This window comes from Amphiura filiformis, chromosome 11 (assembly GCF_039555335.1).
Source record: "Amphiura filiformis chromosome 11, Afil_fr2py, whole genome shotgun sequence".
In the NCBI taxonomy this organism is placed as follows: Eukaryota; Metazoa; Echinodermata; class Ophiuroidea; order Amphilepidida; family Amphiuridae; genus Amphiura; species Amphiura filiformis.
The window spans coordinates 53345426-53357377 of NC_092638.1; the positions used below are offsets into that span (position 1 = coordinate 53345426).

An 11952-nucleotide genomic window follows, 5' to 3' on the forward strand; every position below is an offset into this window, starting at 1 on the left:
GGCGTGTCACTTTTAAAACTGGACCTTCGTCTAATCAAATGCTTGTAACTTTGCTTCTTGAAGTCACATTGGATTCAATGGCGTGTCAAAATGTGCCAGATTAGATAGTGCATCTATTTAAAACATTTTTATCCCAATATGGTTCAGTTTTGAAATTGTAATTACTTCTCCAAGTGTAAGGATACTTTCTTGGAGCAGTATACATGCAATAGACTTTTTGTTGTGTTCATTTTGATCGTGGTGCAGAACTCAAAAGCGTGATCCAGTTACAGATGTTTCAATAGGATGTTTATGTATAGACGAGTCAATTTACGTATGAGCTATGGAACACCAATGACTCTAAACAATCTCTTAAACACCATCCAAAAAAGATTTTTAAAAAGGACACACTAGGGGAAAATGGTAATTGGCATCTATTCGAAATGGCCACTAATGCAAGGCTCAAACAGGGGGATGAGACTGCATTGGTTAAATGTCGGGACATATAGGTCACAATTTGAGAAGAGATGAGGTACCACCAACGGCCATTTGTGGAAGTAAAAAGCCATGTCTGTGACCTGTACCATAATTGCCTCATCAGTTAGGGGCTGTGCAATATTTATAATGGTAAAATTTCTGAACGGCCCGCCAAAAATCGCTTGCCCACCCCACCCCTCGGCCTGCCAAAATCGCTTGCCCCCCCCCCTCGGCCCGCCAAAAATTCTTTGTCCCCCCCCCCCCTCCTCCTTACGCATGTCAAATTTTTGGGATCCCATTTTGCAAACCTAAAATGGTCTAGATATATGTTGCGAGCGCAGCGAGCAGGAAAATGTGCATATTAAAGCGTTTCCGTACTGTTTTCCTAAGTCTTTTTAGAGCGTTTTATTTAAAAGGTGCCCATGAATGTGTGCCAAAAATCGCTTGCCCCCCTCTAGGCAAATTTTAAAGAAAGAAAAGTTTGGTATATATCTCAGTTATTTGGTTGCCATGGTTACCTGGGTAACATCAACAAATAGGTCAAGGTTAACATAATTCAATGGGCTTTGAATTTGTTACCCTGTTACTCAGGTAACGAAACACCTGAGATATTGCCAACTATTCTTTGGTTAAAATGTTTTTCCAAGCGGGACCATTTGAGACCACTTTGAGCAAAATCGGGGCATTTTCTTACCCCTGTACATAATGATGGAGACCAAAATATGACATTTGACCTTTATGCCTATAACTCAAGAACTGTAGGCCTACATCAGAGATAGGTCAAACTATAGATGGATTTTTTATAGTCCCAAAATTGTGGAATTTGAGGCCTGCATTGGCGACCATTTTGGAAATATGCGAATTAACATTTTTTCCCTGTGCCCTTTTTTGTCCTTTTTGGATATGTTGTTCAGGAGGGTATTTAGAGTCACTACCAAGCAAAACCATTGGTGTTCCATTTTTGTCTTGGTGCGTCCATATTGGACGGTACTTTAATTGACATGTCTAGTAGTGCCTATTATAGTGGTGTGCGCCCTTATTATCATGCCTTTCGCTGCTGCTCTGTGATGCCTAGTCAGCCGTGCAATCCTTGAAAAACATGTTTTTGAAGGCATTCTTCTTGAATATTTGCCTAATTTACATAGCAATGATCGACGACACTATTGACTAGTTGTTGTTAGTAGGGCCTACTTGTAGTGAATGTGCAACTCTTGTTTGTCACTGGTGGTGTATGTGTTGTGTGGTTTGCGGTATATGGTTTAAAAGGTAAGACCATGGAGGTATTTATATACCTCCATGGTAAGACACTAAATAATAATGCATTTTAATCATGTCAAGTCAATACCGTAATAATAATAGGCCTACTATTTATCAGACTGCGATGGGCACTCTAGTACGAGATTCCTCTTCATGGACGTGTATTAAATCAGCCCCGATAAAATGAAACACTTAGGCCTACATTTCCATGTTTAAAATATGATCATGAAGTAGGCCTAATAATGTATACTTACAACTTTTATGGCCCGGGGCCATGTTATCATGGTAAACTCCATGAGTGTAATGTAACTTTGGTAAACTCCATGAGTGTAATGTAACTTTGCATCGTCTATTGTCCATGATATCAAACGATGTAACTTTACATGCACGACATGTTAGCAGCTCGATCATGTTATGCAGCACGATGTATAAACCATCGATGATGTAACTTTACAGAGTCTAGCCCCAATGTTTATCATCAAGACAACTTAAAAAAATACTGTCAGCCATGCCATGTGATCGTCAGCGAATCATATTCGTCACAATCAACCCATATTCCATATGCAGGGCATTCAAATAAATAATTGTTTTCATGTAAGCATTGTCTGAAATCAATGATACTTAAAAACATTGATTTTGTCCGATACATTTAGAAAGGACTAGTATAACCCGGGATACTCGTATAACCTATTAAAGTAGAGGTGTTACAGTTTCATGTACATGTCCTGTTTTGCCTTTAAATAAACGGCTTTCGGCTTAAATTATTTTATCACATCTAGTGCTACTAACAAAGGTTAAAAAAAACTGAATTTGGATGATTTTACGATTTTGCGAAATGATTAAACCGCTAAATAAAATAGGTCTTGAAACGTTACAAACATTGACGTACTTGTCCATATTTTATTTCAGATTCACAATGAGATTAAAGAGGAATTTGTTGTCTATTGTCATTATTGTCGTCAGCATCGTTGGAACTGTTTTCGCGTTCATAAACTATCAAATGGAAACAGGAGAAACAGGTCAGTGCATTTTCATTTACAATGTTTAAAAATGAACTTTAATATTTAGATTTTTAGTTTTGATTTCAATGTAATTAGCCTTTTCGAAGTATGGCGTACACAATAGGAGGGCAGTATTCAATTTGGGTAAAACCCGGCAAATTCAAAAGGCTTTACCCACTTCGTGCAGCGCCATCCTATAGTGTCCACTATATCTCGAAAAGGGAATATAGGCCAAGATAATAATGTTATACAAGTGCACTGAAAAGTGGATCTTTAAATAGACACTAAGAATTTGTGTTGCAGTACAACTTGATTGGAGTTAATTTTTACCTCTAAAATAGGAGGCGTGGTATGACGTCCTTAATCAAGTTGATGCGATCGAAGTTTTGGGAATCCCTTGACATTTTTTTGTCAATCAAACCGGGCAATCAAAATTAGGTTTCATGCCAAATATCTTGCTTTTATTCAGAAGTGCTGTTATGTATCTTCCGTGTGTCAGGAAATTTGCGTATTTAAACGTTTCCGTCCTGTTTTTAGAGCGCTTTATTTAAACATGTTAAAAGATGCCCCACACATGTGCCAAAAATTGCTTGCCCATCCCTCTTTTTTGGCTTGTCAAAAATTGTTTGCCCCTTTCGTTCGGCGGCTAAAAAAATCCTGTTCCCCCTCCCAATTATTTTACCCTCCCCATCATGGCTCATAATTATTACATAGTTCTAACATTTCATGCATTTTTTACATCTTATATTTTGCAGCTCACATTAATTCTAATACTAGGCAAACAGAAAATCCGTCATATTCAAGTGTTGCGGAAGATTTCGAAGAATTTCTAGTAGATAGAAGTAATAATAAAGTAAGTATTTTGTTTATAGCCGTGCGGGAGCACGCTTCGTTCCAAATAGGACCAGAAACAAAGACCCGAAAACTTCAACATTGATGTTGCATGGTATCAAAATCACACGTAAAGATGTAAGCACTTGATCATTGTCATTCTTGGCTCAAATGTTCTTTGGAAAGTTAAAATATTACATCAATTACAATTAAAGTTGGAAAGCTTCCAATTGCAGAAATCGAAGTTTTCTCGGACAAACTGTTATTCATCTTCAGTAAAAACATGAATGACATAACACCGTCGGATTATAAAATAGATAATGTGGACTAAATTTAATGAGATACACAAACTTTAGGAATGCGGTGAGCGAGTATGAAAAAAAGCGCCTTTTGATCAAACTTGGAATGAACTGCACTGATGCACGCATTATGTTATCGTTCATTTCTTCGCAACCAATCAACCGAATTAAATAAAAAATTTGTATGTGATGCACAACAAAATAAGCTATGCGCAACATTTTAAATTTTTTGATTCTGATGTCTATTTCTGGACTTACGTACAATTTTATTCGCTCGGTAATTTTTTCTGGGACACCCTGTAGAAGCATTTGCCTTTATAGTATATGGCGCTGTGTTGTGATATTTGAATTGAAATTATGTCTTGCTACATTAGCATGATTAGCGGAACCAACGTTTTTTGACATCCTTGCATATCAAATGTTAAAACTAGAATTGGATCCATTTTTTCATATGACCACTATGATTCCCACGAGGGTCGAAGGTCATTAAAGGGGCTAAAACTCAAATTTGTTCTATCATGCATGTTGTAACATACCTTAAATTTTTCCTCTCTTTTTGAAGAAAAAACCAATTATGTTGCATTAGAGTGCTTATTTCTGTAGTTATAGAGTAAAGTTGATTATTAATGTCAAATATCTCATGCACAGAGGTAACATTTTCAGAATGCACGGATTCAATCGTAATTTGTCTCAAATTACTCCTCTCGGCAAACGAAATAGGAAATAATAGTTTGTTTGAGAATCGAAAAGGGAAAGGGACCATCCCCGGTTCTAATAATAATATGGGCTTCTTGAATTAAGTTTGTTTGATTTTTTTCTATGGTAAGGGGTAAAAAATTGTAAAATTAGTGAAGAACCAAAGCAACATTGTTCTATTGCCGGGATATTTCATTACAATTTTTGAAAGTTATCAAAATACAGACTGAGAGGTCATACATATGACGTAGTTTATACAACAAATCATACCAGGATGCTGTAAGTTCAACAGGCATGACAGAAGCATTACCACTTATATAGGCCATAAGTTTATTCAATATAAGATCTGCGATCAAATCTAGGTTCCGGGATCGTGCATAGGTACACTGTGCATGTAAAGCCTATGCGATAATACTCAACATAACATTTTCTTTAAAAACAGTCAATTTCCTGTGCTCTGTTTTCAGGACGATGTGTCAAACGTGTCGCATACTCAGATAGAATACGACTTTGACCAAGTTCAGCGGCACCGTAAAACTCACCTCAACGGCGCGTGTGATCGTCTCAACCAAACCCGCACTCTTCCCCGCGTTTCACCGGCTTCTACCTTCCACTTCATTATCAGCGATAAATTCAAATTCTTGTTTTGTTTTGTACCAAAGATTGCATGTACAACATGGAAAGGTATTATGATTCAGCTCTATCATAATCAAGTCGGACCAACAAAGAAGCGGTTTGTTAAATTGGACGAGATCGGATCACCTGAAAAAGTGAAGAAACGGTGGCAGAATTATAAGAAAGTTGTTTTTGTTCGAGAACCACTAGCCCGAGTTCTTTCAGCATACTTGAATAAATTGCGCGATGGCGACAAGAAAATTCAGACGAAATGGGAAAGGCGGTTTGGCGCCCAAATTGCTAACATTGCTAGAAAAGATGACACATATAAACGTAGAAATTCAGATTTCACTTTTGTGGAATTTATCAAATTTATTTTAAAACTTGGACCTGATATTAAATTAGACTCAATGAAAGACCACTGGCTACCATATAGCTCGTTTACGCATCCTTGTAGAATACAATATGATTATATCGGCCATTTTGAAACTCTAGCCTATGATGGTCCAACGATTATCAAAAAATTAGGCGTGGAGGATGTAGTGCAATTCCCGGAAGTACATGGTTCTGCAGCAGTAGATGGGTTGCAAACAGAATATGCCAAAGTGCCAATCGATTTAATTTTGAAATTGCAAGAATATTATAAAATGGACTATGAATTGTTTGGTTATTCAAAAGAAGAGAGTTTAAAATTAGTATTGGGCAATAGAACTACTAGCGATATGCCTCCACAGGTAGTGATGCATGTATAACATATAGAGCAGTGGGCACGAAGTGAGATCTATGGGCAGCAGTGGGCCCGAAGTGAGATCTATGGGGCCCGAAGTGAGATCAATAGTACTATTTTCCTGATGGGCGCAGCCTCGAAGGAAAAAAGTATATTGATCTCACCAAAGGACCATAGTTTTAACCAGAACCTCGAATAAAGGTAGTATATATTTGATTTGATTTGATTTGGTATTATTATTTTATTGCCAGTACAGTAAATTACAATATGAAAATACACAAAATAACAATAAGAATTAAAGATTTAAGCAAGAATTACACAGGATATAAAATATACAATTTGATGTTCATGAAAGTTTATCTGTGTTGGTATAAATCATGATTTTGATTTAACTTATGATCCAAACACAAGGAATTAATTCCTCCCTCGGAATTTTCAGATGGTACTCCATCTTTCATCAGCGCGTGAGTGACCTGATAACAGACTCGTAGACTCCTGCAAGTTTGAACCGGCCCCGTCTTTGTTGAGAGATGGTTGGTTAGCTTTGATGTGAACTGCTTCTTTGAGTCCATGTTGGAATCACGTGTTATCCCCGTCGAGTATGTGAACTTTGTCTGAGTCCACGAAGTGTCCAGGAGACTCGATGTGGTTTGAGACTTCAGATGCTGTATTACTATAATAGGCCTCCTATATGTTCACATACTCGACAGGGACAGCAGGTGGTTCCAACGTGGAGTCAAAGAAGCAGTTCACATCAAAGCCAACCAACCATACCTCAACAAAGTCGGGGCCGGTTTAAACTTTAAGGAGTCTACAAGTCTGTTATCAGGTCAAAGGTCAAACAGATCACGACATGATACAGTCACTCACTCGCTGATGAAAGATGGAGTACCATCTGAAAATTCCGAGGTAGGAAATAATTCCGTGTTTGGTTCAAAAATTAAATCAAATTCATATACAATTTGAATTAACATGTAGAAAATTGTGTATAAAAGTCACTAAAATCATTTTTTGAAATATTGCACTTTTTAACATGTATAAAATGACATGGATGGAAAGTATAGTAAAGTATGCAGAACAACTCTGGGTTGCAAAGCAAAATCGCAAGTTATTTATAAAGGAGATCAACAAAAAACGGTTAGTCCTGGTCCGAAACTGAGATAAATTACTACTATTTACGCAAAGAACGACCATGACACTCATTCCTGGTAGGAGGGATAAGAGAACTTGTGCGATTGGTTTTGGAAAGCCCTTCGGCGAACCTAAGACAGTGCTCCTCCCTCCTATCAGAGAGGGTGTCAAACTTGCAAACTTGAAGAGCATCATCATACGATAAATAGTGCCTTCCCAGGATTGTTCTGCAGGCACGTTTTTGAATGGCCTCTATTTCTTTACTCTGTTTAGCTGAAATACCAGAATGCCAAACCACATCGGCGTACTCAAGAATTGTTTGACATGTCCACTATACACGACACCAAGCTCTTAGGTGAAAAAAAAAAACCAAAGCGTTTTAGGGTTCCAATGAACCTACGGATCGCAAATCCAATGAACCTACGGATTCCCATATCAATGACCTTGCCAATAAGAAGCATGTGGTCGACAAGGTCGAATGCTTTCGAGAAATCCGTATAATATAAAGTACCACTGTCCATATGTTGCGACTCCTCTCCGCTCCCTGGAAAAGAAAATGAACAAGAGAAACTAAATAATGAGAAGTGGACACTCCTTTTAAATTCCCATATTGGCGGATTTCATTTTGAATAAGTAATAAAACCTTCAGCTATTTTGGCAAAAATTGATGTGAGCGAAAATGATATCAACTTGTCAATATTTGGTGGATACTGTTTAGGAATAGGGATGACAATTGCTTTCTTCCACTGCTCAGGAACGTAACCCTCACTATAAGAATTATTCAAAATATCGGTAAGAGGCACATTTAACTCATATATATGCAAACTAATTGGCCAGTTTAGGCCGAACTTGATTATGGCCGCAAGATTTGGCAGATTTAAGTTTACGTAACTCGGCATAAACTTCCCATGGGTATAACTGAGGAACTGGCTCTTCAGCAAGAAGATAAGATGGTAACCTAGCTGCTACAGTCGAGAAGATCTAAACAACAGACACATGAGCGGACTTAGAATTAATAGCATTATTGGCAATGCCTTTCAAATCTTTGTCCTCAATACCCTGGATGTTTATCTTGAGATCAGGTTTACTAGAGTTTGTAACATTTCTAATTTGTTGATGCCATTTCCTAGGCTCTGTTGTTTGTAAGTTCCTAATTCTGGTAGCATGGCAAATTGTCCGTTTAGCTGACACGAATCATAAAAAGAATAGTTTTGCATATATGTGTTAACCTACTGAGAAAGAGGTTAAATATGTCAAATGCCATTGGCTGGCCATAGATTCTTATGTCAAGACAAACAATTTGCCACCAATTTTGGGAAAATCGGAGCAAGTGGACATTTTTACCCCTGTACAACTAAAATGTGCGATTTTTACCCAAAAATTAGGTTTTTGTAGAATAAGTGATAGGTCGTAGATAGCACAAACTATACATTTTTGAAATCCTTGTGATCAGATGAATAATTTGATGTTTTAGGCGACAAGATAGGAGCATTTTCACATTTTAACCCCTGTGTGACCGTTCGTGGCCTCTAGAGGTCACTAGGGGTCAAATTTGAAGTGCCTCCACATCTTAAAATAAAATTTTGACCATGGTACTTCATGTGTGGAAACTCCCATGCTTTTATCACAAAGTGCACAATTGTACCAAATTTGGGAGCTTAGCAGCTAAACTATATGATAATTATGGTTATGGTTTTGTATGTTTTAATGCAGTTTTCACGGAGCTTGTAGAGCTTGGAACTTATTGAATTTGTTTGGATACTGCATGATGCTAATTGCTATTGCTACAGAATTTGAAAATCCTGAATTTCATCTTGCTCAACACAGAACTTTCAGATCTCTTTAATGAAATGTTTACATGAATATCCATAGAAAGGTCAAAAGACAGCCTGAACCCCTGAACTAGTAATAAACAAATAATTCAGAGATTCTTGCGTACAAATCATTTCAAAATTTGGGTTGATGTTACGTACCCCAATGTCAGTTTCGTACTAAGACTTAGCACTTTCTCAAATTCACTGACCAATTCCTGCTCCTCGACTACTGCTACTGACCAGTTGGAGCTGACGTAGGTGGCGCTGTTAGGAGTTGGTCGTAGATGTGCGGAAGAAAGTAGTTCCCTTCGTCTCTGTTGAGTGTTTTGGTCCCCCTCTTTCTTATCCAGATGGCATCCTTGGTGCATTAATTGGTCAGTCAATTTGAGAAAGTGCTAAATCTGTTTTATTGACAATCCTGATGAACTTATTTGCGGATAAAAATATAAACTACTTGTGTGTCCTGAGTGCGACTAATTTCATCTTGTTGCGTAACTTGCGTTGCGTCTCTGCTTCCTGCTACTAATCTGCACTTTGAACTATTTTCTGCGTTTTAATCTTGCGGCGTTGCAAGTGTCTTGATAATTAAGTCGTGTTCACACGGTCGGACTTACCGGTTATAAGTCGCTTATTACCGGTAATAATTCAGTTATATCCGACTGTGTGAACACGACTTTAATGAATCAAATCATAGACCGTGAAGACATGGACGGTCATCTGCAGCATATCCTTAGCTCTTGATCAAAGCTCACGATGATTAAGCTTTTGATATCAAATTTGGTATCAACCTTCGAAGGAAAGTGTATCGAAAAATATTATATAAATTATCAGACTGACTAAATGGGGATGGAACTAGTGGCGACTTTTTAATTTGGCTGTGTTTATAACGCAAAGTGAAACTCATTCAATGCCAGAGTAACAGGTTTTCTCAAAAACTGGTTTGTAAGGAATCTGCTGCACAGTGCACATCGTCATCATCGCTATATCTTCGTGTCAAAAATTGCCGTGATAGTAAAGCGAATCCTCTCGTTTTTCAACAGCTACGTATGGCGATTTTGTTCGAGATAGGCCGAGCGACTCAGGCTAAGCATACCATGACTATCATATGAGATACCACAGAGTTTTTATATTCTACACATTATTACGATTTGTGCATGCTCTTGTACCCCATATGATGTTGCTATTACAAGAAAAATCGATTTGTTTTCAGGTAAAACCCAGGTTTTGTTTTCACTACACTAACTTGAAATGCAATTAACTAATTAGCGGCGACTGCTGTTTGTTGTGTATATATTTTACTGCATTTTATCCGTAAAGATTTTTAAATCGCCGTAAAAATTGTGATATATTTAATTTTGAGAATTACAATTATACTTTATAGGTATAAAGTAACACGTTTAGCCCATTCAGTTAAGATCCAGGTGCTTGTATAGATTATTCAATCACAAGTCCTATAACACAATACATATGTAAACTTTCTTTATCTGTGTCAATAATAGAATATTGATTTCAACAGAGTATGGAGCTGTATGGAAAAAATATTTATAATACACTATGCAGTGTCGACACCCAGTGTTATAAATATGTGACCATCCAGCACAACTGAGCCCTGAAGTCGCCAATCATCATTTTGAGATATTCAACCAAAATATTCTGCTTGAAATTAGCTTTAAAATGATGTATATCATGTCTATAGTACTTGACATTTAAATAGAGAAAAATCAATAAAACAGTCAATAAATCCTTTGTTTCCTATTGTTTATTGTTAAGTTCAATGGAGCATATCTCAATAGTGGTCACATATAAACTTAATACTCCGTTGGTGAGTGACGGGCGATTGGTATTTCACCGAACGCAAGAAAAGGAGGCCTATCTGATTGGCTAGAAATCGATCACTTGATCGCTCAGTGGTGTAGTACAAACTCAAAATGGAGACATGTTATCAATTCGATTGAAATCGATACATGACGCAGTTAAAGAAAGTCGATAATGTAAACTGTATTATAGATACAGCACCTGGATCTTACACTGGTTCCTTTATATAATTCGTTTCTCAAACAGTTGAATATATCACAATTTTAACTTTTGATTTCAAAATCGTTACTTATAAAATTCAGTAAAACATATCCACAGCAAAATACCGGTCCCCGCTAATTAGTGTATTTAATTTCCAGTTAGTGTATTAAAAATAAAACCTTGGATTTACCTGACAACAAATCAAATTTTCTTGTAATAGAAATACCATATGGGATACTGATCATATACTATAGCATACTGAAAACATTGAATAGAAACTGTGTGGCAGGCTCTGTGGAATCTCATATCGTCTTAGCCTGAGTCGCTCGGCCTATCTCGAACAAAATCGCCATGCGTAGCTGTTGAAAAACGAGAGGATTCATCGTACTATCACGGCATTTTTTGACACGAAGATATAGGGATGATGACGCTGTGTGTTGTACTTGTTGGATTCCTTGCATCATTTCCTTTATTAAAAATGTAGATTTTATGCATATGCATTTTTCTCAAAAATTATAGCGTATTGGTGACAAGTAAGATGTATATTACAGGGGCAAGGACTACATTAATACTGCACTCGAAATTTTATTTTCAACAGACAACAGTTGTGGAGTTACAGTAAAAAATGAGGGAAACCCAATATTTGATCAATAAATCAATAACTACTTGACGTGAGTTGCTGAATTTTCAGCGCAGTAGTAGTAGTCCTTGCCCCTATAATATACATATCTTTCTTGTCACCAATGCGATATAATTTATGAGAAAAATGCAAAAATGAGCACAAAATTGGCCAGGAGTGTAGTACCCCCTTAAAGTGACCCTTCTTGCCCCTTAAAACACATTTACGACTACGCAATAATAATTTTACTTAAAAAACAAGAGGAATTCCCTTGGAATACACTATACCACTCTTAATGCAGGTATGGTTATTTACTATTTACTAATAAAGGACGGTGCTTTGGTTGATATAAAAGGACGGGGGCATACTGGTGTGCATACACGATAGAAGAGTTAGAATAATAATAGTCAGCATGGTCATGTCTGATGACTCGTGAACTCTATTGTTGCAACCAAATCAGCGGTGAAAATGTTCAGGCATCCATATATCT

At 37.1% G+C, this 11952-nt stretch overlaps 1 protein-coding gene across 1 annotated transcript; it reads left to right on the top strand.

Moving 5' to 3' along the window:
- Positions 1-1564: 1564 nt before the first annotated feature.
- Positions 1565-6103, top strand: LOC140164998 (carbohydrate sulfotransferase 13-like). The gene is made up of 4 exons (XM_072188403.1): positions 1565-1722; positions 2623-2732; positions 3470-3567; positions 5008-6103. Exons 1-4 carry the CDS (start codon positions 1688-1690, stop codon positions 5905-5907), a joined length of 1143 nt encoding a protein of 380 aa, XP_072044504.1. The 5' UTR covers positions 1565-1687; the 3' UTR covers positions 5908-6103.
- Positions 6104-11952: the final 5849 nt, after the last annotated feature.

Excerpts from the sequence above, each read along its gene's own strand:
- LOC140164998 (XM_072188403.1), top strand. The coding sequence starts at position 1,688 with ATGTGTTGTGTGGTTTGCGGTATATGGTTTAAAAG. Across the intron at positions 2,733-3,469 it reads AATGGAAACAGGAGAAACAG|CTCACATTAATTCTAATACT; the intron begins GTCAGTGCATTT and ends TATATTTTGCAG. Across the intron at positions 3,568-5,007 it reads TAGATAGAAGTAATAATAAA|GACGATGTGTCAAACGTGTC; the intron begins GTAAGTATTTTG and ends CTCTGTTTTCAG.